At 38.7% G+C, this 26711-nt stretch overlaps 1 protein-coding gene across 1 annotated transcript in view; it reads left to right on the top strand.

The window, feature by feature from the left end:
* The window catches only part of LOC124165996 (nose resistant to fluoxetine protein 6-like), a 192231-nt gene that overhangs the window by 33668 nt on the left and 131852 nt on the right, over window positions 1-26711 (top strand). Inside the window, exon 2 of the mRNA XM_046543573.1 lies at window positions 11609-11891. Within this exon, the coding sequence (XP_046399529.1) occupies window positions 11636-11891 (256 nt within the window). The 5' untranslated portion in view covers window positions 11609-11635. The remainder of the gene's footprint in view (window positions 1-11608; window positions 11892-26711) is intronic.

Here is a 26711-nt window from a genome sequence, read left to right as displayed (position 1 = left end):
CCTTGCAGAGTAATAGCAATAGGGACAGAAAAGAACAGAATAGTGATCCCTAGGATCAGACAGGTAGCCAGAAATTTGCTTGGTAGTCCGGGGATACTTAGTAGGTATGAGGGTTGCCTGTACTAATATTTTGTTGTCACTTAGCACGCATCAAAAAACCGTACATTTCATTAAGTCAGCAATGTATTTAGTTAGCATATTGCTGAAAGTCAATTAAATCGACAGACATCGGAAATGTAACTGTATAGATGATTGGAGTGTCAGAGGATTGCAGCCCGTGGACCAGTGGTTTCCTCAATAGATGTATCGCGGGTAATCACCACAAGGAAAAAAAAATATTACGGAGGCCTCCGCGGTGAGTTAATTAGTGATTGTTTTTCGGGTTCCTTCCGCGTTGACTCATGTTTTGCGGACGATAGTTTCGGGCGCGTTCCAGCTCCCTATTGGAAAGAACTTCAATAGGGAGGACGGCTATCCTTCAGCCTCATCATTCAAACGGCTCTTCCAACAATGGAATTCAAATCAACGGCCGCCTGACTAGGCTTATATATAAAGGATTGCAGCTATGTAGATCATTTGGACCCGATGACGGGAGCTGGAACGCGACCGAAACTGTCGTCCTCAAAATATGAGTCAACTTGAAAGGAACCCGAAAAACAATCACTAATCACCACAAGGGTTTAAAAATAATCGGTGGGGGGCAGAAATCCCAAACTTCCCCCTGGCTAAGTTCCCTTTAAGTACCTATACTATGAAAATTATATCGAATTTATGCCATCAAAAGATCGGATAGCTTTCTGAGGTAAGTAGACGAATGCCTACCCGGAAAATATTGTTGTTTTTTTCACACTAGTCCCAGCCAACTTTGTCTCAGTCTCCATTGAATTTCTCAAAAATCATTTCAGGTATATAAATCATTGTTAGTCATAGCATGGTAGGTAGTTAAGTAGATGGATGATTCTTAAAATTTAGCTCTTCGCGGTTTTGGTGTTTTTGCGGAATTTCGCTGGGAATTCTTGAGGATGAAGGAGAGAGCTTCGCCCATCCTTTGTCTCGCCGTGGAGGAACGCAGAGCGTGTTCCGTTTTCGCTTTCTCCTCCTTGTCTTCTTGGAACGATTGCCGAGATGGCGACGCGTGCACCGTACTGACCCACAAGGAAGAAAAGGTCATACTTACCTTCTCCCAGTGAGGTATTGTATTCACATCACAGGATTTTAGGTGACCGGAGCATTTTCTTTATTCATTCAACAAATTTTTTGAAAAATTCAGGCAAGATTTTATTTTTTGGCATCCCATGATGAAGGGAAAAAACATTACACCAAATTGTAGTTTCTTCATGTTTCCCATTATCAGTCCACAACCATTCAAAAATCGTTTACCCAGTGGCGTAGCCAGGAATTATGATCGGGGGGGGGGTCCAAAACCAGGGGAAAATTTGTGAAAAACAGGGTACTAAGTAGAGCGTTTCCAACTAATTTTAGCACGTTTCATGATCGAAAAAACTATTTTTCAAAGAAATAGTTTGTAAATTGATAATTTTTCAATATTAGGTCATCTTTTGTGATGCAAAATATGCGTGCTTTTACATTTTGGGGGTGAGGTTGATGTTGAGGTTTCGCCACTGTGTTTACCGTTGCCGCATCACAAACATGGAACGACATTCCTAAAAACCAATGAAACTAATCGAAGACTCTTCATCCCTGCAAAATTCAGGAAAGAACTGTACTTATTCCTAACTAGTCCAATCTAATTAAGCCAGGGTAGTATGTAGATATAGATGAATTGTCCCAAGTTTCCGATCCGTGTAGTGCAACTGACAACACGAATGTTATTTACATACAATTTTCTTGTGTCTATTCTCATGCTATTGAGGCAAAATATCGCCTTCCTTCCATGAATGCTGTCTTATTTTAAGATATACGACGGTTTATTGCGTAAATTACTTGAATATAAATAAATGTTCCCACTCTGGTGTTGTTTCTTTCAGTGAGAAGGTCACGTGTTTTCTTCGTTCTGATTTCTCTTCCAGCTAATCTTTTTTTCCTGGTATTTTAATTCGTGTTAGTGCATATTACCCATCATTAGGTATGATTTATCGCTCGCTAAATGTGAGCGCGGAAGAGAGTACCAAATATGGGATAACTGACGGGTTCCGTAGTTAGCATTTATTAAGTCCGAAGCGGAGTGATAATTAGCCCGAAGAAGGTGGGGGTTCTTAGAGAGAACTCTTCGTGTCATAATTGGCCAACTTTCGGAGTAAGGCACTGATTTGGCCAGTGCATTGGCGCTTTCACTTCATTCTCCGATTGGCGACTAATGGGGCGATTAATTTCGCCAATATCTTCCATTTAGTCCCCATTAGGCGTGATTTGGCCCGCAAAATCTCTCGGTTTTTTCCTAAGCAACCCAGAGTCAACGGATTAATCAATGCATTCATTCACGTATGGCAGAACTTAGATAAAACTTCGCTTCGAGTCGCTTATCGCCTCTTGAGGTGGAAACTGTTTTTCGCTGCAAGTTTCCTCTCTATTATCATCCCAACTGCTTTGCTTACAAGGAATTGAACAATAAACGTTTCAATATTATCGTGTCATCGTAATATATATACCTTTAATACCTTAATGCCAAGTTTTACTTACAGGGGCGGATTCAGGATCAAATTTGGGATGAGGGTCATGACCTGGGTCTGAGGGGTATGGAATACCCCCCGAGAGAGTGGGGCGTACTCCCGTGCAAATGTTTATTAAAATAGCCTTTTTTTCGCATTTTGGGCCCTATAATTTCATTTTTATCCTTAGCAACAGATGAAATTGAACAATTTTAGACATTCGAGAATACAAAAACTAAGAAAATAATAAAAATTAAAAATGTTTCATAAAATGTAGCGGGGAAGGTAATGACCCCTGTAACTCCCTCCCTAAATCCGCCACTTATTACTTATAACCTCTTGTTGTTAATAAATCTTTAGTTGTTTATAACCTCTTGTTGTTAATAAATCTTTAGTTGTTTATTTATTTCTGTCCATGCGAGTGTCTGAATGTAAATACCACCGCCTACTGCACTGTTTTGAGAAAGGTCAGTCTTTCGTGAGCGGCGGAGATAGTTTTATTCTTCGGACGGTGTCTTCACGAGCACTTTCTCATTACCTGTGCTACTTACTATTGTTTCTTATTTCATGGACTACTGGTGATACAACAGGTTGTTTGTTTTAAATCCTCTTGAAAATTCGCTTCGCCTTTCTTCATGGGATGGGCGCAGGATTCAATTGTAAACGTATGACTTTCCCCGACAAACGAAATATATATATAAATCCGGTAATTACACAAATCCATTCGTGTCATTTCTAATTTACCATCAGTATCGAGCACCACTGTATAGTTCTCGTTTTTCAGAGTCAAAAATTTAAAACGAATCCCCTTTGTTCGTATTCACTTGGAGCGTAATTCATTTTCAGTCTTGAATTCTTCGCTGTGGGCTCAAAAGATAGTACATCGAGAATTTGAGTCATAATTTAATGGTATTGTGAACCTCATTGCATATTTTGTCTCAATTGATCGTTTTTGATGGCACTCACAGAACATCGTATAGGACTGTGTTTTTTCAGGAGTGCTATTTCTAAAAAAAAATCAGGTCCACGACCTTCTTTTTGCGGTGTCTCTTTTTTAAATTTGGAACACTTTTATCCATGGATGGACGTGGAAAGAGGCTTTTTCCCGAGGTGGAGCAAAAGTGTGACATGTTACGTGAGGAATAATAGAATGGTGTTGATGGAATATCGCAATCACGCTGACGAATGAACTTTGTGAAAATACACCATATTAATAACATGGACTCTTATGGTGTCAATTATGAACTGCGATGCTCTCCGCGTGTGTTCTTTGTCACGCAGTGAAATCTTTAAAATAACTTTTTTGACACTCACTGTTCTACCTCACTTAAGATTCCGATTTTTTGACGTCTCTCTCAGGTGCCTTGTAATTTAGAAATGATAATACCTTCGAGAGTGATGTGAGAATATGGGAGCCGGTTGAAGCTTTATCAAAAGTTCGGAATAATCAAAATGATGTTTCATCCTCCGTTAGTCATATGTCTTCAATTCATTTCGAAGTTACGCCTCTTTTCCCGCGCGCTCAGTGGCGCCGGCGGCAGTCAAGTCTGGATAGCGCAACTTTTGATCGGTCTGAGAAGGTTTAGCAAGGCTCATCTGATTCCTGCATGCGCAACCCTTCCGTCGTGGTCAAGGAAATACTATTTCCACGCAGTTTTATAAATGTTGGTGTGACAAAACGGTTAATTTTCTTATTCTGTCTCGCGTTTATGCATTCGAAAATAAATTGCTACAATTTAATGTGCCTGGTATTAAAAAGCACGCGGCAAAAAGGTAAGTGTCAACGATTCCGTTCATATGTGAAGACCCTTAGTTGTTAGCAGACAATACGAGCTAATATATAGACAAATTTAACTGTAACTAGTCTTATGGGTTAAATGTAAGTGTTTTACTGCGAAAAAGCATTTAATGATAACATCAAAAAGAATAATTGACGTAAGAAATGCTTAAAAATTTAACTTTATTTCCTTTCCTTTCTTCTACCGTTTAAATGTAAGCACAAAAACTAACGATCGTACCTGGAAATATTCAACTCCGGGGAATGATGCGAATATGCTTCAAAAAGTAGAAACACCAAATTTTTTTCACAACGACGAATGAGTGGAGAACTTTTTCAAATTTCAAGAAAATTATGTTAAGCATGTCCCTTTGTTCTGCCCTCTTATGATAGAAGCGGCAAAAGATTGAGTAGCGGAATGCTAGGAGAGGATAGTTGAGGCAAGAGATAATAGCGGTGGTCCTCAAGGATCGAAAATTTGAAAAGTGCTCGAGGCGCTCAATCTGTTCGAGAACAAAAGAAGGGAGCCTCCCGTGACAGAGATAAAGTGGCCCCTACAGTAGATGACCTCTCAATTAAGCCGCAAAACGTTTTCGTGGACGTCGCTGGAACGCACAGACTGTCTGCCTTGCTTAAGTGCCCCGTGACATTCATTTCTTCCAAATTCGATGCCCTTCCATTTTTCGCAATCCGTTAGCGAAGGAAATATGCTTTTCCCCACTGAACGTCGGGCTTGGTTGAAAATTGGATGAGTTAGCAGCTTGTTCGTTTACGTGCTTAAAAAAAGAAATTTCATCAGGATCTGGGCTAATTGATCCTGAAAGAATAGGATTTGTTGGCGAAAATGCGTTTGGGGATTTTCGTAAAAGAATACCTAATTTCGTTTAAAAAATAATGATAAAAGAAATCCAAGGGCAATGCAATACAGTTAATTTACTTTATATGCTCAATATTACACCTCCCTCTAATCTAAAACCAAATATATATTTAAATGTTACACTTTATGGCCCACGGAATAGCATTCTGCAGTTCCATATGGCATAAATGATAGCAAATTTGAGCAATGCAGATATCATTTATTGAATTTTCGATAATTGTTATGAGCAATGTCTTTTTATTTGATAATTTTTGTGAGCTCGGTATCAAGGTGGCCATTTTAGTGAATTTAGAAGTTGAAATTTGGATCTGTATTATGATAATAACGTGGATAATATGTTTAAATTTTCGGCGTGGAATCATTGATGAGGAGTAAAATTAGTAAACATAGTAGTTGGGTGATAGATAGAGCATGGCTCGTGTTCATCATGGGTCGACAGTTCGAATATTAGTTTGACGCATTGCTCTATCCTATCATTTAACCTTTTCATAGAATCATAATCTGGTGTAATACTTGTCTGGCATTCATCTGGAACAGTGTTTCACTCGATGATGGCTCTGTGATCCGAAACGCGTCGAGCACATTACATAATTTAGGAAAATTGCAACTGCCTTTTACTTCAATACTTAGAACCAAAGATGGCAAGTGACACGAAACGAAAATGTTTCGTTTCGAGACCTAGGTTTAGTTTCTTTCCCGCACGAAATTTAGTTTTAGTTTCCCGCCGGTTAGTTTCGACCCGCAGTTTAGTTTCGACCCGGGGCGAAACTTTATTCCCGGGAAAGAAACTAAATTAATCGTAACTCCGCTGCTCATAGTTGAGTTTCGATCCCAGAAGTTGAGTGGAGGGGGATAAGAGGGAAAGGTTTCGACTCATTTCATGACAGAATGTAGAGAGGTTAAAACTTTAAGCTTAAAAATCAAATGGCCAGTTTGCGTTCACAGTTCTCCTGTTAGTGCTAAAAATGTGAGTGTCCCGTGCATATAATGGCGGTAGGCCGAACCTATACTTCATTCAACCATTCTTCGTACTCGGTGTGTGAGTCGAAACAAAACTGCTCGAAGGTGAAGCACGTGATCCCTCCGGTGCGAAATATAATCTGCGTTTCGTTTCGTCTCAGAGTTTTAGTTTAGTTTCGACCCGAAGTAGTTTTGACTCCGATTTCGTTTCGACCCTGAGTTTATCTCCCCAGGTTTCAATCCATTTCGTTTCTACAGTTCGCTCCTGTGAACGAAATTATTGAAATTTTACTAGTTTTGACTTTCGCTTAGTTTCTTTTGCCATCCCTGCTTAGAACTTTCTCCTTATCCCGCCTAAATCGGTTGAAGTTTCCTCATTTCCGCAATTCTTCTCTTTTACGTCCTCAAGAAATTGCCCTATGTAGTGCATTCGGGGCCGTCCTTTGCCTTTCTTCCCATCCACTTAACTTTCGACGATTGTCTTGATCAGGCTATTATTCCTCATGATGTGGTCGATTACGTTGTCTCGTCTTCTTATAGTTTTAGCGGATTTCTCTTTTCTCTCTATTCTGGGCACTTCTTTATTACTTACTTGGTCGATTCATTTTATCTTCACTATCCTTTCGTAGCACGACATGTAGGATGCGTGCACTCCTGACTTCTTTGCTGCTGCCGCATAGGTTATACATAAAATAATTGAGAGGAACGCGGAAACATCCTTCCTCTCCTAGTTTTCTTTACGTTACGCAGAACTTCCGAGACATTTCTCTCCATTTTGAGGTAACGATCTCACTGCTTGCATCTCATGTAATTCCGATAATAATTTCGTCGGCTGCTTGCGTTACGAAGCCTGAACTATGAGGACACTCGTTTCACGTAAGCCTATGCGTGGGAGTCTTGAGTGCGGTAATTTCTTTTTATGTCCCGATACACGGTCCTCTTGAGATCCAGTCGTGACTCAAGATGACGTCAATGTTACCTTTCTCCGTCCATACAGGGAACTGCCCCCACTAGTTCGATACTAGAAAGGTGCGGCTATTAATGCGCAGGAAATAAATTTGATGCTTTCATTGCTTTCTCTCGAGAATTATTTTTCTTCGCGGTTCTAACGTCGTTCCCCACTGTGTTAACCCATTTCAAAGGAAGCGTTATGAACGGAACTAGTCGGCTTCTCCGCTGCCTAAAATATCGCCTCCCATCATCTTGTCTCTCTAGATTTATCAATGGAAATTTCTGTCTCCCGTCAATGGTCATTTTTTTTAAATTATGTGTCTCATCATGGCGTTGTCTGGAATAAACTCTGCTTGTTTAGCGGCTTTTTAGTGATCGTGTGTTGGTCATCTTCTTTCTCGAAGTGAATGAAGAGGAGGAGGAACAAGGAAGTGCTGGGCATGGTGGGTGAGGAGAGACAGTTTCTATACGAGATATGAAGGAGACAGATGGTTTGGATGGAGCGAGTATTGAGCGGGATGGGGATGTTGAAAACAGTGTAAGAGGGTAGAACCGGGCCGATGCTGGAACCCTTCTTAGGGCGATGAGCGGACATGGCCAGAGGGCGCAAGCACTATGCATGTGGAGGACTACCGGGAGATGTGGGGATGTGGAATATGATAAATTTTGAAATTTCAATCCTTACCCTCTTGAGATTGAATTGAAACTCACCAGATTGAATTATATTCATTTATGCGAAAAATCCGCAGAGAAAAAATCATTCACCTTGACCGGGATTCGAACCCGGATCCCTCCATTTCCGGCCGAGTGCTTTAGCCAGTTAAGCTACCGAGGCGTCATTCATCCCTGCGGAAATTTGTGGACTATACCGTATAGTCCACAAATTTCCACGGTCCCGGTCCAAATTTCCAATCCCGGTCAAGGTGAATGATTTTTTCTCTGTGGATTTTTCGCACAATTGTGCATTGCGGGTGACTCCCGTAAAAGTTATCACCGTGGCTAGTCCCGGTATACTTAAATTCGTATATTCATTTACATTATTATTTTGTTTACTCAGTGCGGTGCTTATTATGCTATTAAATGAGACATCATCAAAATAGAGTTGACTGCTCAATGTTGGTAATCTGACTGTAAAATCTGTCATTTTTGGAACAGGAGGGCGCCAAAGATTTCCAGGCTGAAGGGCGCACCGAGATATGTCCCAGTGTCCCGGCGCGGCGGCCTAGCAAGTGCCTGGGTAGAATTTTGGGTAAACGAGGGAGAGGAAGGAAGAAAATTGGAATTTTAGATAGACTGAAAGGTAGTTGACCTAATTTCGAATTGAAGAGGGAAGTACATGAAGGAAGGGGAGGCGGCCATAATACTTCTTAAGTACTCCATGGAAACCTACGTTAATCGGTTTGAATGTTTTAATAATACAGTACTTATAATATTACTTATTACACATTTCAGGGGACCATCGTTCAATTTTTTACGATAATAATTATATAATAATAATAATATAATTTTTCCAAGTCTTTGATGATTTTTACGTTTTAAGCATATTGACTCCGGCTCTTTTCCGTGTATTTTAAATTTTATATTCCATCGTCTACTTTCTCAGACATTTAATCTGTTCAAAAGTGTACTTTCCTTGGAAGTATATTTTATATTACCTTCATTTTACTCTGACTGCTTGTGTGAGACCCCAATCTTCGGATTGCTATTACATCTATATCTACATAATACCCTGCGAGCCACCTTTAGGGTGTTTGGCAGGAGGTGATCAATCACCAGCATGCAGCATGAAATAGGATTCCCACATGCACACCACATGGTACAAAAAAATTTATTCATACTAAAAAATTATACTACCGCATTCATGCGAAGGTAAAACTTGCCAACTACTCAAAAGGTTTTCTGCCAATAAAGCTATAACACACAAAACATGCTCTTAGAAGCAATAAGAAAAATCAGAAACATGCATTAAGGTATACATAAGTTAGTAAGCTACAATATGAGTCGTCTAATCTATTTGTATAGCCGTTATAGTCTCCAATTGATAGTGGAAATAAAGACATTCTGAATCTTTTTATTCTACAGTCTATCTCTCTTATTTTAGTTATATGATATGATTTACCGTAATGTGTTGGCGCTCTTAAGATATGGCTAACTTCGTCGGAATACACTGCTCTTGAATTTATAGGACAGGTTTAGTCTATTTCTCAGTCTATGGTCTGACAGAGATTCCTATCTGAATTTGTCCAAGAGGTCAGTTATACTAGCAAGATTATCGTAACGACTTTTCACGTACCTGGCAGCTCTTCCTTGCACGCGTTCTAAATATGTTTTTAAACCTATTTCTGGAGGATCCAAATCACTGTCAGCGTATTCTAAATGGAGTGTAACGAGGGAGAAGTAACTAATTTCTCTCACTTTGTCGCCGCACTTTCCTAATACTCTTTTAGCAAAGTCCAATTCACGATTAGCGTGGCCTGTTATTTCCCGATTACGCATGATCTCTGCATTTTTTCGCGTCCTCACCGCGTTCGTTGGATCCTGTTCACTTCTTGCATACTCCTTGAAAACCTACCTTAATCGGTAGAAAACTTTGATTACTTTTTATTGATGATTTAAGCAAAATGACTTCGGCTCTTTGCCGTTTGCTTAAATTGTATATTCCACCGTCTACTTTCTCAGATATTTACTCTTTTCAAGAGTATATTACCTTTTAAGTATATTTTATATTAACTTAGATTACTCTGACTGCTCGGAGAAGCCTCCAATCAAGTTACTTTTACTTATGATACTGCATACTGTGGGTCCTCAGCACGGTCGTTGGCTTTTATTGACAACAGTTTCATTACGGTCAGCGTCTTCAGTTCAAAGATGTCTGCAGTTAGCAAAATTTCAGCAATGTCAAACTGAATGTCAATGAAACTGCTGGCATTGAAAGCCAACGGACGTCGTGCGTATCCGAAAAAATTACGGAAATCATATCATTAACGCCGCGTAAATCTTCGAACCTACTATTTCCCATTTCATGTCTGTGCTTTTGTCGCCATTTTTTTTCAAAGAGCTCGCCGTCAAAAGCCTGCGGTCTGTTTCTATGGTGATGTTTATTTGTTCGCCCGTAGCCATCACTCGAACCTGGTAATATAGTGGATTTCTGACGCTGTGTGGGTTGAAAATAGAGAAATGTTGACGTTGATTTGGTAATCTTTTGCTTGCCTAACCTTTTTCATAAGCCTAAGCGTTATTGGAGAATGGAGAAATATCTACGGTGTTTGTGCATAGAAAATGGCGGCAATGTCAAATAATGGATTTTGGCTGTTGGTTCACGAGAATAGAAGAAAATGCTGTGGGCAAACATTGCAAACGAAATTTAGCATATCAGCCACCTTTGTCTTGTTACACTATGAATGAGGTGTTTTCTACCCTTTTGCCGCTAAATGTAATGGTTGGTTGGTTGGAATAAGTGAGTAGTATGCCGAATGCTTGGCGCTGAAGGGGTAGTTAAAATTTTCATTTCTATAATAATAATAATAATAAATTGAGTTTAATTTTATGGTATCATATTCTCAGGCCCTATTTTGTGGAACCACGCCACGATAGATAGAATAAAATCACTGACCTAGGTTTTGACTGCAAGAATCATTATCAAGGTGATAATGACTTGATAACGACCCTAAAAGTCGCAACTTAGGTCGGTCGTAAAGAAATATTTATATAAATAGATTCGGGTTTACTTTTGGCAAAGATAGTCGGAGACACTATATCTATCTATCGAACATTTATCAATTGAGCGAAAATCTAATTTGGAATGTAGCCATTTAATTCTCTGCTTTTCCGCAGAAAATATTCTCTATAAAATTTTAGGCAACTTTTATCGGTCCAAGAAGCCAAGGTTAACAATATCCAGTAATCTATGTTTATTATAGATCCTTCAGTCATTCGATTTTCGATACCGATTCTTACCATGTAATTCTTTCTGGGTCCATGTTTCTATCTTTCTATTAAGTTGAATGGTTCTTTATTATTATTATTACTATTTGTGTTACTATTGTTATTATTACTATTAATATTAATGTTATTATTATTATTATAACCAGGGGCGCAGCCAGGAATTAAGGCTAGGGGGGGTTTCAGGCGCAACTAATACTGGGGGCTTGTGGTATTGCATACCCAACAGGGTAAGCGGGAGGTGCGGAGGCCCTACACCGGAAAAAATTAAGACAAAAGGTCCAAAATGGTGATTTTTACGGCCTTCTGAGGGATATTTCATTAATCCTCGCACTATTCTATGAGAAATATTAATCCAATTAAGTAAAATAGATTTAACTTGAAAATTTCTATGAGCTCTGGGGGGGGGATTATCCCACAAAACCCCCCCCCTCGCTGCGCCACTGATTATAACTATCATTAATAGGGTATTTTTTTCTTATAATTTCCTAGGTGTCGCTGGTTCGACCCCCGTCCAAGATGTCTCCCTGCTTTTTCCCCCTCCTCCTGCTGCTTTGTGCTCCCCTCGGGGGCGGAGGGGCGGACGAAGGCCCCAGACGAGGCCCCATCTCGGTCCCGCACCCGCCCATCGCCGATATCCTCGACGTGTACGACCCCTATCGGCTCCAGGACTCCGCGGAGCGTCTAACCGTCCACGGCGTCAACGAGAACTGCGCCCGGGACATGGACGAATTCGTAGCGGCGCTGCAGGCCGGCGCACCCTGGGCCTTCAAAAGTGAGTCGCTTTTTCAGTTCTCTCCTTAGCTGCCTCGAAGTTGATTTCAAATGACGTTTCTTGGACAATGCTGGCCACATGCTCAGATCAGATCTGAGTGCCGAAAAATTGACGCGATATTTCATGTCAATATGATATTGACACTTGTCTGTTCAGCACTCCTGGGCTCTTCAGAAGATTTTTTCTTTCGGTTTTCTTCAATCAAGGGACTTATTCCCTCGTGGCGCCTCTGTTGTTGAGGCCAATGATTGCTCTCTGGCACCGCTTTTTTCCGTTGCCGTGGCGGAAGATCTTCATGATTTCCGGCTCCAGCGCGTGGACGTCGATTTTTGTCCCATGTTCGCACTGGGAAGTCGGCAATCTTCCGTAGCTATGGATACTTAGTGTCCGTGACAGTGCGGATTGCTGGAAATGGCCCTCTATATATGAGGAGGTGAGAAGCCAAGGGGTGCAAGTGATTTTCTTTCTAAACAGAGTGAGATACAGAAATTGATAAAAGAAATATTTTTAAAAAATTGGTGGTCAAGGGATGCCAGCGATTATCTGTTCTGTGCTGACATCGAGTTGAAAAACACTGTATCAGTAGATGTCTCACAGTAATGGGAGAGTCGCAAGTGAGAAATACAGTTCTGTGCGCCATCGACTGAGCATCGGTGGAGACCTAGGTCACATCCTAGGAGACGACCCTGATAATATCAGCCGAGTCATCAAGTTTTTAATAGAGACAGGGCTAATTAATAGTGTTTAAATTCCAACCTTTTTATCATCTGACTACCCCTTATTTTTCAAAATGTTTCTGAATGTCTAAGTTTTTTAAATGTATCTTTTAAAAATTTTGATTTTATAGATTGTCGGTGGTACAAATGACCTTAGTTGTCGAGGCACCCTAAAACAAAATACTACTTCTCGTGTTGAAAAACAAATGCACTACTAAATAACCAGTTGGTCTCACTTGTTTTCTTCACCCAATTTCTGTTCCTATCTCTGTTTAGAACAAAATATTACTTGTACCTCTTGGCTTCTCATCCCCTCATATACGATCCTCAGGGTGGCTTGCCAGAAGCGCGGCCAATCAGCGTCGAGAACCTCGAGTTTGGCGTTCTTTTCCAGTAGGCATTTAATGCATGCCCATCATCTCTATTGGATTTTTTTGCTATTTTTTCAATTTCGATATCCTCCCGAAAGATGCGGAGGAAATAATGTTTTTCTTTGGCAAGGACTTTTGCTTTTCCAATCGTAATTTGATGCCCGGGATTAGTGAACGGATGTTCTGCCACTGCTTCTGATGATCTGCACGAAAATAAAAATGACTCGCTTTAGTTATTTTTATCGTAACCCACACTCAAATATCTATGCAATGCATTTACATGGAATCGTTTTTGGAGAGGCACCTATTTAATCACTATGACGCTATGTTTCCAGGGCCGGATTTTCAAATAGGATAAGAAGGCGTCAGCCTAGGGCCTCAAGTTCTAGAGGGACCTGCATTAAAATTGTTAGAAAAATTAAAATTACACTATTCTGAAGACAGTGAACACTAAAACATTGAACCGTAAAAAAGGAGAAAGTATTCGCACTTGGCTAATAAAAAAACAAAAACGCATTCTTTAAGATTAACGCATTTGGCTCATAGGGTCTGTTTGTTTCTATTTACTAGATTGCTCCAAAGATAGGTTCTTAAGTTCGCTGATTACTATGGCATTGCTATGGATGCCAACCACAACATTCACAGCATGTTTCATTTTATATATTGATATATATCGCAGTAATGATTTATTATATTATCTCTCATGTAATTTACAAACTTTAAAATGGAAATGCAAGGGCCTGGCCGTTTCCGATGAAACATCTGAATTTAAGCGATGTTTGGCACCGACTAAGTTTGGATTGTTTACCATTAGGGCGATCACAAGGTGCTGGTATTTAAAGTCAAGGATGGAGATCTCGAGCGGAAGGAAGAAAAATGCCATAAAAACGATTTTGAAGTTCTGCAAAACATCTCAGGCACCATCCACATTAAACCGCCGCGTTTTTCATGGCTTATGCCAAAACTGAAAAAATTCCTAATGTTGAATTTATTTTTAGTGATATCATGTGGTATGTGTTCCTCATTACATGAAAATGGAGAAAGAAAATTCAATTTGGTGAAACTCATAGAAATTACCATGCTCAGAATATCCCGGTAATTTTTCATATTTTAGAATTGTAAATGGCGTAACTTCTACTCTATCGGCCAAGGTTTATGTATTTCAATTTTTTTTTAAAGTCACGCATTCGTTGATAACATTTTCGTCTACCGTTAGTTTCAGCCATCCGCTAACCGCCTTTACTACCAGTATCTTCATGTCCCTTTTTTAGTACAGTAGAGCGTCGATTATCCGAACGTCGGTTATCCGAAACGTCGGTAAACCGAAAGTCGAACGTAAGCTAAGTCACTAACAATAAGCCAAAATTGTGCGTACAGTATGTACAATCCCTACTTTATGAGTTAACTACACATAATATATTTTACTTTTGTGTCTTACAAGGTATTGTTGTTTCTAGACGAAAAACGTGTTTTTGTGTGTCCCACCCATTCCCGTACCCTGAACAGAGAACTAGACGTCGTTTCCAGTGATGTTCGATTAGCCAAAAAATCAATTATTCGAACACCTCTCTGCACCCATTGTTCCGGATAATCGACTATCTACTTTATATACAAATGGGATCAATTATGAGACCGCGCGCAGTATTTTATTGAGCATCAATAAATGAATGGAATATCATTCCCTACTTTACACGATGGATCTTCCCTCAATTAAACCGAGATCAGCTCTGGGGAACTATCCCATCGCATCAGTTTTCCCTTTTTCACGGCATGAGAACAGTTAACAATTCACGGGCGTGAGAATTTTGTAGGTGCGGTTCTCATCCTCAACCGTATCGTGTGTCCGAGAGCTTTTATCGTGCGAACTTTCTTTTCGAGCCAAAACACGCTAAGGATTCCGTTAACAACGCGAAGCCCGCTAGCTGCCATGATGTTTTCCCAGCCCGATGAGCACGGGTTTATATATTCGTCGACTTCGTGCATAAGCGGATTTGGGAAAGGGGGGGGGGCACGTGCCCCCTCCTGACGCTTAAAAAATAGAAAAGATTTTTAGTACGGTCCCGTTATCATTTCGTTCGTTTTGTTTTGTGTCGTCAGTAATATTGTTAAATATAGAGGGTACTTGAAAAGCTTTACTTTCGCACGTAAATTCAGGTATCAAAATTTATATCTCTAGTAAAATAAGAAAAGGTGGCGAACCGAGATGGTATGAAGCGAAAGTGAGAAAATTATTCGGGCCACAGAGAGCATGCCATGCAAAGCTGAAAAAATCCGTACTGATTTATCCGCTATTGATCGCGAATTGATAAAAAAGATATAAGTTGTCAAAAGTAAACATAAAAGGAAACTGTCGTTATTATATATGTTACTTATTAATATTTTCGTATTAAAAACCTTAATATTAAAATAAAAACTATATTTCGTACTGTAATTTTTGTATAATCCCAAATATGAGAAGACCGTTTGCCTGTTAGACCCTTGTGCACCCCAGGGCCGGATCAAGGGGAGGTCCAAGGGGCCCAGGCCCACCAACAAGGGCCACCCACCAAACATGAGCCTTCCTCCAATATAGAGTTAAATCTCACAAGCTCGTGCGAATAGAAAAAAAACATAATGTATAAGGGAATTCGAAGTGAAGCTGGGTTCATCATTGGTTAGCATGTATTCGTCAACATTGACGTTAATAAATGGTTAAAGCTGCTGATGAATAAACACTTTATCCGTTGGTGGTGTTAATGTAGCTTCGAACGCAACCAGTGGTACCCCAAGCGGTGTCGTCGGAAACACGAGTTGCGCGCGCAGCTCTTTGTGTATTTAGGCCTACCACCAAAATGGAGCCCAGGTAACCCACAGGGGCGCCGACTTATAAAAAATATTGGGGGGGCCCATATCCGAGATCTTGCCCCGGGAAGAGGTTAAATTCAAAGTGTGTCGCAGCACCGAAACACTATCATGATTCACACCACCTGATTCAGTTAACCTGCTTAACCTTATAATTATTTGTTTTAACACATTGTTGAATTTATTTTAAAAGGTAACTATTGTCAAACATGGGAAATAAAAATTACCAATATATTTTTGTGATTTCACAAAGCATAATATAACTTAATTATTTTCTTGAATTATTGAGGGGGCTTCGCCCCCCCAAACGAATCTTTGAGGGGGCTCGGGCCCCCTCAGGCCCCATGGAGTCGGCGCCACTGGTAACCCACATCATAAATCCGCCCGCCTCCCAGAAAAAAATCCTGGATCCGCCTTCGTAGATTTATCTTGAAGTTCTTTTAGTACTTTACTCCTCCTTAAATTTCCTCTCCTCACTCTCACCATGCCAAGAACTTTCTTGTTCATTTACGTTTCCATCTAATTCACATCCTCTATTACCTTCCACGCAAGTTTATTTCCCAGGAGAAATCTCTTCTCTCGTGTCATCTCTATTTGGCGAGAATGGAGCTGTCACGAAAAGGTCGTAAATATTCTCATTTGATTGAGCCTCGAAGTAGATGTTTCGTTAACGAACGGCTGGATGGAGTTCCTTCGCCTGGGCTACAAAAATATTCAGCGGGAAGTTCACGACGTCACAAGTTCGTGGACATCGGTTAACGGCAATCTCAGAGTGAATTAATTTTTAACTGGCTTTATGTCTGCATTCAGCGTGAAACATGTCACCACGTGTGTCATGACAAAGACTACAAATGTACATTGTTAAATTATCACGATCAGAGTAGCCCAATAATCTTTAATATTACAGAATTTTACATATCGTCTCTTTTACTGCATTATCAGACAAGTTATATACATTTGTGCATTTGAATAGCTTTTTCAAGTAACACATTTGTTAATAACATTTATTGCTATTAGGATGGGTTTATTTGTCGAAGTTCACTGCTGTAACAATCGACTGTTGGTCACCATGAATCAACAGGGTGCGAATCGATTTATGATGTTGTCGAATTTCGCTTTGCGGCTGTTCCACCATTTGAAAAAGGTTGGCGTTAGTTCTGACGTGAATACTATTCAACTGCTCAGCTTCCCACGCCGGGGTCTTGTGTCCCACTTCCGGGGGCGTGGTGAACATTTTCCGATGTTAATCCCATGCCTTTCTTGGAAAGAGCTCCAACTAAGTTCTCCACTGCATGAGTTTTTTTGTTGTACTTTTCTCAACCGATTAGGGCGAAGGCGACCCATTCTCTTTGTCGGAATTAATCAGTGTCTTTTCTTCTGGTTAGGCGCAACCATTTATGTGTGCTGCATCCTTAATTACATTGGCAATCGAAGAACTTCCTATTTCTGGTCACTAGTAAATCCAATACCTAGTCAATCTTCTTAGTTCATTTTCTGAAATCCTAAAAAAATATTGAACGTGTTAATGTGATAATTTTTGATTTCCGACTGTTATAAAAATAATAATTTAATATTTGATAACTGAATATTCTGAGCAATGGGTTTCCAATCAACTGCTTAATTTTTTCTTATTTCGTGCTTAATCATCGTCATTCTTTTTTATATTATTTTTTGCTATTCAAATTCATTGATATTAAAATCGGTGGTATATTCCATCTGTTTATACCAGTTTTCACAAAAATATTCGTTGTATTAAGTTGCATTATTAACTCCTTTGTGTAAAAACATTTAGCAAGCTCACCGTGAAGTTTTTTTAATCCAGTGGTGCTTAACTCAATAAAACATGGCTTTCTGCTTCTTTTATAGTAGCCTTCTGCATTATCTTGCACTGCGGTCGTCAATGGTAGTGCTGTGTTTTCCCGCTTTCCGTGCGCAATTTGCCACTCATCTAGCGTAGTAACGGCACTATTCTAAAAGGGAGTCGACTCAAATTTCAGTTATTGTGCTAATTGTGAAGAAGTCTGGTTTAAGATTTTATTATATTTCTTTCCTCCCGCTCTTATCGCGAGGCCTTTACACACCCCTGGCATAGGACGTCGAGGTGATTTCAACGATCGATTTTCTTCTTTCTGTAGATGTTTCCTTATTTGCTGTAGTATCAGTAGTAGAAACTGTACTAAGGTATGTTATTACACGTTGGTATCTAAGGAAACGTTCGTGCCAAAACCATGTCATGCCTAGAAGATAAATCTGTCGAATTACATCAAATGACTGTTTCTTTTGCGTTTTTTTTTACATATTTTTTGCTCGAAGTCTTTTGCTATCGGTTTAGACTTTGTTCTGTTATAAATTACTATTTTATCTCCATTGATATGTCTGGTTTAAGTTTCTTTATTCATTTCCGTACTACCTATGATAGACAAAAAGATTATTATGCAAGAAATCACCCATCGCCGTCAGCGTAAATCTGCTAAGACACGTTTCAGCTTAACTCCTCCGAGCTTCTCAATTTTGAACCTATATTTTCATCTCTTGGTAACTCTTATTTTCCCTCAAATTCGTCAACTTGTCGAAAGTTCTTCTTCCCTTCTTGGGTTTTCCTTTCACTCTTTCTTCCATTATTGTACTGCTGGGGCCGTCATGCCTCATGACATGCCCCCACCCAGTTTGCTTTGCTTCTTCTTCATATGACAAGAATGATTGATCTTCGAGTCAATCCTTTTCTAAAATTTTTCATTCCTCGCCTTGTCGGTCCACCTAACTCTCATCATCCCTCTCCACAGCCATGTTTCAAAACTTTCCAGATCAGTCGCTTCCTTGTTCATGTAGGTCCAAGTGTGTGATCCATTGAAGTCCATGATCCACATTAAGCATTTTTCAAAAATTATGATAGTTATATCGTTGGCAGTTAATAGCGGTTTTGCTTGTTCATAGGCTTTCTTTTCACTGGAATTACCAAGACTAGAATATACACATACACTAAAATATGCATAATTAATAACCTAGAGTACGTGCTACAATTGAGAATGTAAGTCGCTAACAATGCACTTTTCCAAATGAGTTACAATATGTAAAAACTCTTCTCGGGATACCGCGCGGGTAAGATTATATGAGAGCGCCGACGTTTCGGGTACCGACTCGCTACCCATTCTCACGGCTACTGACAGAAAATTTGAAGTGACCGTTGAAGCTCAGCATTAGGAGGGGCCGGATTGGTCGAGTCCCGATTGTTGTCGCGGAGGACCGTGGACCAGCGTAGACTTAGCTCTGGCAAGCATTACTCTTTTGAGAGTTCTATTCCAAGAGCTGCTGATCGAATATCCGGTGTCTCTGTTTACATTTTTATTGTCAAGTATTCGCGCGGTATCCCGAGAAGACTTTTTACATGTTGTTCGCCGGGAAAGTGTTAAATCTTGCATGAGTTACGATATATTAAATGATAATAAAAGTTTTAATTTGTTCGGTTAAAATACAACACTTTAAAAGCCTTGCCTGCAGACAAATTCTTTCTTTAACGAATTCAGTTGTCATTGACTGCATGAAGGATTATAGGTGGGGAAGAAATTCTTAGTACCCCCGATTGAGACTTCAAACTTTCCCAGACAATAATCCCTCTCATGTAGCCGCAAGAAATGGAACTGGCATAATTTATTCAGAGCGTATAATTTTTTCACACTTAGCGATTTATATTTAAGGCGCTACACTTCTGGCTGGACACTCCGGCATCGGTGATAAATAGAAATATTATTCAGTCCATTTCGCAACTTGCGCCTCAAATGCCTGAGCCATCCGGACACAATTAATAAGGTGGAGGAAAACATGTTCATATGTGTCAGTGACTGAATTCCGATGTATTCTTTCTCCCTGGTGCCTCTATTCGCGTGATAATTTTAAACTTAGAAGTTATGAATACAGATTGACGAATCTTTTTGTTAAACTGGCAATGAACAGGTGGAAAATACCACCGACTTATATGTCCATTAATTCAATGCGATATAAAAGATATTGAACACATTATTAGAGTAACTAAGCGTGTGATAGTGAAAACTTGAGTTGGTGATACGAAACTGAGTACTCAGCGTAATTATAATCAATATTGTTTTATTTTTTCTAATTTTATTTCCGCGTTTTGTTTCGTATGGCATGGCAATTACGTGAGGAATGTGCGGGAGGAAAAAAGTAAGACTACTGAGGAAGACAGGGATAAAGTACTTGAAACAGCTAAATAGGACAGATGGAAAAATAGAATTGGCGAAATTAACGGGACAAGATTGAGAAAGGAAGAAATTGAGGACTGTGTTATTCGAATCCTATCGTTGTAGTGCTATGAATGAATGCTGTACTAGATGAACAAAGTGGTAGTAAATTGAAAGAAACTTACCAATATTGCCACTTAAAGACTTAATAAACCTCTATTACTATAGGGCGATTCCACGCGTCACAGACTGAGCGTCGCAATGTGTTTCTGAAATTTTAATAACACACCTAGCGGAAATGGACTGACATACTAAACTTTTTCAATTTCCAAAATGCTACACAATTGTGAGGCATTTAACTTGGGTGGATACACTACTGTGTCTTGAAAAATACAGGACTTACGAGACTTAAAATTCACTGTCACGGACTGACAAAAAATGAAACGAACTTTCAGCTCCGAGTAAAACCTTTAAGTTTTGCTCTGAAACAAAAAGTGATTCAGAGTTTCAGTAAGATACATCTCAGAACACCAAATGTATATTTCATAATGGTGCAGAGCCTATTACAATAACTGATTTTACAGAGGAGTAATTCCTCTTGAAAAGCGTCGTCACGGACTGACTTTTGTGATTCCCTTTTGTTATAAACTGATTCACTGTGTTATTCGAATCCTATCGTTGTAGTGCTATGAATGAATGATGTACTAGATGAACACAGTGTTAGTAAAGTGAAATAAAATTACCAACATTGCCACTTAAAGACTTAATAAACCTCTTTTACTATAATTAACGTGGTGGTGGCTTGCACGATACCGCGTTGATTTATATGAATGAGGAATAAAAGTCTTTATATCCAGTTGAGGAATGAATGAATGATACTCTGGGTTCCCCATAAGAGAAAATATGCTACACGTACAACAATTTGTGCTCAAACAAAAAAAATAGACCTGGCACAATTGTATTTGCAACAAAAAGAAAACAAAAAAACCAAAGCATCGAAGCAAAAAGTGCCCAAAATAAATAATCAGAACATACAGAAACGAAGCAACGGAAGAGAAAAATAAGAAAAAAAACTTTCAGATAAATTATGATAGTACATCATAACATACATATAATTTACCGGCGTTAGTTCTTGCTGAGCTAATAATTAATAAATATTTTCTTTGAAAATGAATGGAGAAGAGGACTCTTTTTTTAGATGACGTCATGGAAATCCAGAGATTACCTCCAGGTATGAGTGATGAATTAAGATAAGTGTTTGTCCGAGTTATAGGGCGTAGTAAGCGGGAAGGGTTATTTCTAGTAGTTCTGGAATCAGTGGCTGATTTTCGTTTAAACATGGAAAAAAGAAATGTTGGATATTCATTCTTAAAGAGGGTGAATGTAAATGAGCCAATTAAATATTTCCTTCGAGAAGAGGTAATAAACCAATGAAAAATTTTGGAGATGATAGGAGATGTAATCGTCGTTACGAAGGTCAAGAACAAATCTACTATAGGTATTCAAGGGCCGCTGAAGTTTCTTCTACAATTCCTATGGAATATCATCGTAGACCAAGGCGCAGTAACCAAATGATACAAACACATACAACAGAGGTAGTTATCATTATAATCTAGGTATCATATTTATTAATATTAAAAATCTATGGCCTAATGTGAGCTAGTGCTTTCGTTTTTACCTTATTTGTTATAATTAATGTAACAAATTCAATTTATTTTCAAGGGTTTTAAGTAGCAGAAATGACACGAATGACATTCGTTATGCTCCTGGTGTTTCACTTCTCGTTAGGATAGAATATTATTCAAGAATTATAATGAATTCTTTTCTTTTTTCATGCTACACTGTGATATTTTTATTAATATTAGTTAAAATATTTATTATTATTATTTTTCTTATTTAAATATTATTTATCGTAATGGTAAAATTTGCATTCACGATTAAAATACCTTTATTTTGAAAACCTATGATTATTAGTCGGTAAATGACTACAAGGAAACCATATTTTAAAACTTTGATGACAAATAACTGTCAGAAAAAATACGCATTTCTCTTTCTCATGAGTTTTTCATGTCGACATGACTCCGGTACTTGCAAAATCACCACTTACATTCTGTTCACCTTATTTAAACCTGGCGTTTAACACCGGATACAGGCGAGACATGTAATTTAACAGATAAGTGCATTGAAATCGCAGGCCAAGAAAATGCCATTAATCAATGAGAATGTAATTTCAACTTAGGATGAGGCCATATTTTCACGTCCAAACGCGTTGACCATCTTGAAAAAATGATTTACTACGCTCACATGGTCCAGCGTCAAAGTTGGTGTAAAAAATTCAATGAATTATTGATGAATAAAAACCCGCCGAAAGGTAGAGCTTAATCAATAACATTTCACCGATAAAATAGTGTAACTAATAAAGGAAGTTTAGGTAAGATATGGATTGCTAACCTCAATCCAACAAATAGTTCCTTAGGGTTGTAGAATTCAGTTGAAATTTTCCTACGGACGGAAAATCAATTTCAACCGATCTGCTCTTTGGTTTGTGGACGAAGCCTAAATACTAAGATTCTTCATGAGATGCACCTAAATATGTATTAAATATGAAACTGCCGTATACATTTAGTATATATGTCTATGCTGCCAATGGTGAAGAGAATAAATCAGGTAAATGCCAGCAGTTTTCTAAAAATAAATTCCTAAAATCTATCATGCAGTGATTGGCGAGAATTAAAGCCTTCAGCAAAACAAGAAAACCTTCACTTATTTCAATTCATTCCTTATGACTTAATGCTATGTTTAATTTAGCAAATTAATGCACAGAATTTCCCAGGTGTGGCTATACGTTTTTCCGTATACAATCAGGTGGATGAGAGGATTATAATTCATTCATTTCTTGATATTATGGAAAAATGTAAATTTATAAAATTAAGACGTATAAAATTATTGCGCCATTTATGTGTTATATTTGAGAATGTTAATATTTATTGTACACGCAAAGAAGCATTGCCGTACAAAATGTAAAATTTCGAGGTTTTAATGGATAAAAAAATACAGTTCAGTCTGTCATTTTCAACGGAAATTGATAGAGTAATACGTTAAAGAAATCGTTTGAAATACTCGGGAAAATGACATGTATTTAGACTCTTTGTGTGACAATGGGCGCACTCTCGCCAAAAGATTGCAAGACGTTTTCAAGATGGGAACGGCTGGATTGAGGGCACGGATAACTGTGGAGGTATTATCACGTCTCTAGGCGAGCGAAGCGATGGAGCGTGATCACGGGAAGAACACCACGCGTGCGCCTCTATAATATCCGTCAGACACACGTGTGGAGAAGCTGAGATCAGTGTTCTTCATACTTACAAAACGAGATTTCAGTATTCGCAACGGAGTCCACCTCATGTGTCTGGCAAACATTGCATTTGAGCAATGAGAAAAGATGGCCGCATTAAAATAAGCAGATGAATAGTAGCAGGAGTATAGGCAGTGAATTATTATTCGAAATAACGTTTGAGCGAGTAGGCAAGATGGCCGCTTTAAAGTAAGCAGATCACTGTCAGAGACAAGGAATTTATTGACATGCATGTAATGATGCCAAAAAAAATAATTTTACCAATGCCCTCGATATAATATAGTCTTAGAATTTTTCTGAAAATATTGGTCGAGAATGTGGTGTAATTGATCTATAACTCTTCAAAGTTTGCAGGAAATTCTTTGAAAATTCATGGCAAAAAAAATCATTTTTAAATCGATGTCTCTAGTCGCTGGAGACAGTGAATTTATTAACATACATGTGGTGCCAAAAAAAAAACAATGGTCTCGAATTACCATGGTCTTACAATTTTTCTCAAAATATGCTTCAAAAATGTGACGAAATTGATCGAGAATCCTTCAAAGCTCACAGGATTTATTTTGCAAATCCATGGCCTAAAATTATTTTTCAATCCAACTTCACCAGTCCCAAGAGTAGAGACAGTGAATATATTGACGTACATGTGGCGACTCTAAAAAAAATATTTTACCAATGCACTCGGAACACCATAGTATTTGAATTTTTCTGAAACCATACTTCAAGAATGTAATGGAATTAAACCCTTCAAAATTCGCAGGATTTGTTTTGAACATCCATTGCGTCAAATGATTTTTCCAACCAAGATAGAATCCATTAGTATGCAATCAAATTACATTACAAAAGAAGCATGGCGAGTTCATCATGTTATGATAATTCCATAATTAATTGGGAAATATTAGGAGGATAGTGATGCGACCGCGGAAATAATTTGGTTTTATGACACCGAAAGTGAGATAAGTCCTTTGAGATACGTTTTAAGACCTCGCGAAGTCAAATGTCTGTAAAGTTTTTAGTACGTGACGCTTGAAGATACTCATGAACAGGGGCTTGCCATAAAAAATTCTCCCCGTTCACTCACTTTGAAACACCTTCCGTCATACATCGCTGAGTGAAATTTATCGCATGCAGTTGGCATAAAAAAATTACTGCCCGTGTTTGAGCAAAAAAGAGATATCAAGTGCGTGCCAAGAATGGGGGTGTGGAGGAGTACGAACGTGTCTTTCTCTGACGCACGAAGACAGGTGAGTTTCCTCACCGTTTGTGGCCTATTCATCTTTAATCAGCGTGATAATATTCTGCTACGTATTGGATTAGGGATGAAGTATCTCCAGCATACAGTATATAAACACTTTATTGCTGCGAATAAAATTTAACGCTGTAATAGTCAGATACGAAGAGCTTACACAAATCGAAGATGACGTATTCTTTACCTCAGGACTACTAATTTAAATTATCACAATTTCAAAATAATTTGCTTTTCTATTACTTTAGACCATTTTCAAGTAGAGATAGCATTTATATATTATTATATCTGACGCTAACCCGACCTAAAGCCGCCTATAAAAGTCAGAGCGTAGCATAGGAGTTTCTAGCACGCAGGCTCCAGTTATCAATATCATTCATGGTGGTTCTTTAAATGATTTTAATCTCTGCTTGAGTTATCTCTGGAAAGTATTTTCAATCATTGAATTCAGCGTGTGAAAGGTTTTTCTGGCCGAAGCCATTATGAACTTGGTTAGAATTGGATTGGTCACAAATTAGATGGATGAATGCTCCGCATCTGAAAAATTTGGGCGTGGATTCTTTAATAACGTCGAGATGAGGGAATCCTTTAGAATAACTTAATAACCATGAGAGGCGTCAATTCTGGGAGAAAATTAAGGCAAGAATTCATGGGTTGGCATCGAAAATATAGCAAGATGCGCATAGGAGTTTCTTTGAAGAACCAACCGATGGTAAACTTACATACACGTACATGAAGAAATAAATGAATGATCTCATATGCAGCAAAATCAGCATGCCGTTTCAGAGATTAAGAAATAATTTGTTGAAACCTCCAAAAATTTTCCTTCGAAGCTGAAGTCTAATGCCTTTTTTTGACTAGATTCTAACATTTTGCAGGGGTTCAAACCTTGTCACAAAGTCTTAATATATTAATAAAGCTCATTTTTCATCGACATTTAATCACGAGATTTTTCGCAGCTTCCCAAATTATATCAAAATGTATTATTTTAGAATGCATAACGATTTCCATACAATATCACTCAGAATGTAGTTAGGATGATCATAATAATGCCATGACGTATAAAATGGTGAGGCGAATTTCAATGTAGTATTTTGAAATACTTTTACATGCCACCTAAAATCTTTGAGGCATCCAATAGAACCATTTTTAATAATGTGAACGAGCTCCAATATTTCTTCCAGTAATTTTTACAACAGTTCATTGTAAAGTACCCAAAAAATAGATACTTATTTGTAAGTTATTATGCCAACCACAACTGCAGACAAGGTATTAGGCGTACGTTTTACGTTGAAGAATTCACGATTAATAAAATGAAATATGTGTGATGATAACGCATGTTTACGCGTTTGAGGAATTTTAAAACCATTTCCAATATAAGATGAATTCAATATATATATCGTAGATTAATTAGCCTTTGGGCGGGACCTATGATCCAATATGAAAGGCAAGTATATCATAGATATATCGAATTGGTCTTCGGCGTGAACCTTTTGAGTAAGCTTTAATGATGGGGAGATTTATATGGTCTAAGAAATGGGGCGCGAATCCCAACGCCTTTGAAAGGGCAAGTGGAGTGTCACTTATTCCACTGCCGCCACATACTTGCGCAATATATCGTAAGTACCCGTGTCATACATCACCGCTATCATCGCAACACGTCTGACTTCCTGCCGACCCTTTTCATGACCTCTGCTCTCTACTCGAGGCGTGTGTCGTGACTGCGGATGCCTGCTTAGGTGGAAACGTTGGGGGGAGGGGAGTGGGGCAGGTCCTCATAGAACACGTTTCTCTAAACTATCCCATTCTAGATCATTGCACTGAGTCATGGCCGCTTAGGTGAGCGATTAATACACCGACGAGAGTTATCCTATTTCCAGGAGGCAAATGTTAGTACAAATAATGTTCAGAAAAAATCAAAGGTGGACATTTTTCAATGTATTTGTTCAACTTTGAAATCGTATAGGTACATTTTTAGCCTTTAGCCCAGAAAAAGTTACATTGGCTAGTTATGAAATATATTCTAGAATTCCTATGGAAATTTTCACCTTTCTAGTCCAAAAAATAGATTTTTTCCGGCTTCGGCCAGTTTTTTTTA

This window comes from Ischnura elegans, chromosome 9, assembly GCF_921293095.1.
Source record: "Ischnura elegans chromosome 9, ioIscEleg1.1, whole genome shotgun sequence".
Classification (NCBI taxonomy): Eukaryota; Metazoa; Arthropoda; class Insecta; order Odonata; family Coenagrionidae; genus Ischnura; species Ischnura elegans.
The sequence above is the reverse complement of the archived record's forward strand: the minus strand, read 5'-3'. Positions and strand labels throughout refer to the sequence as shown.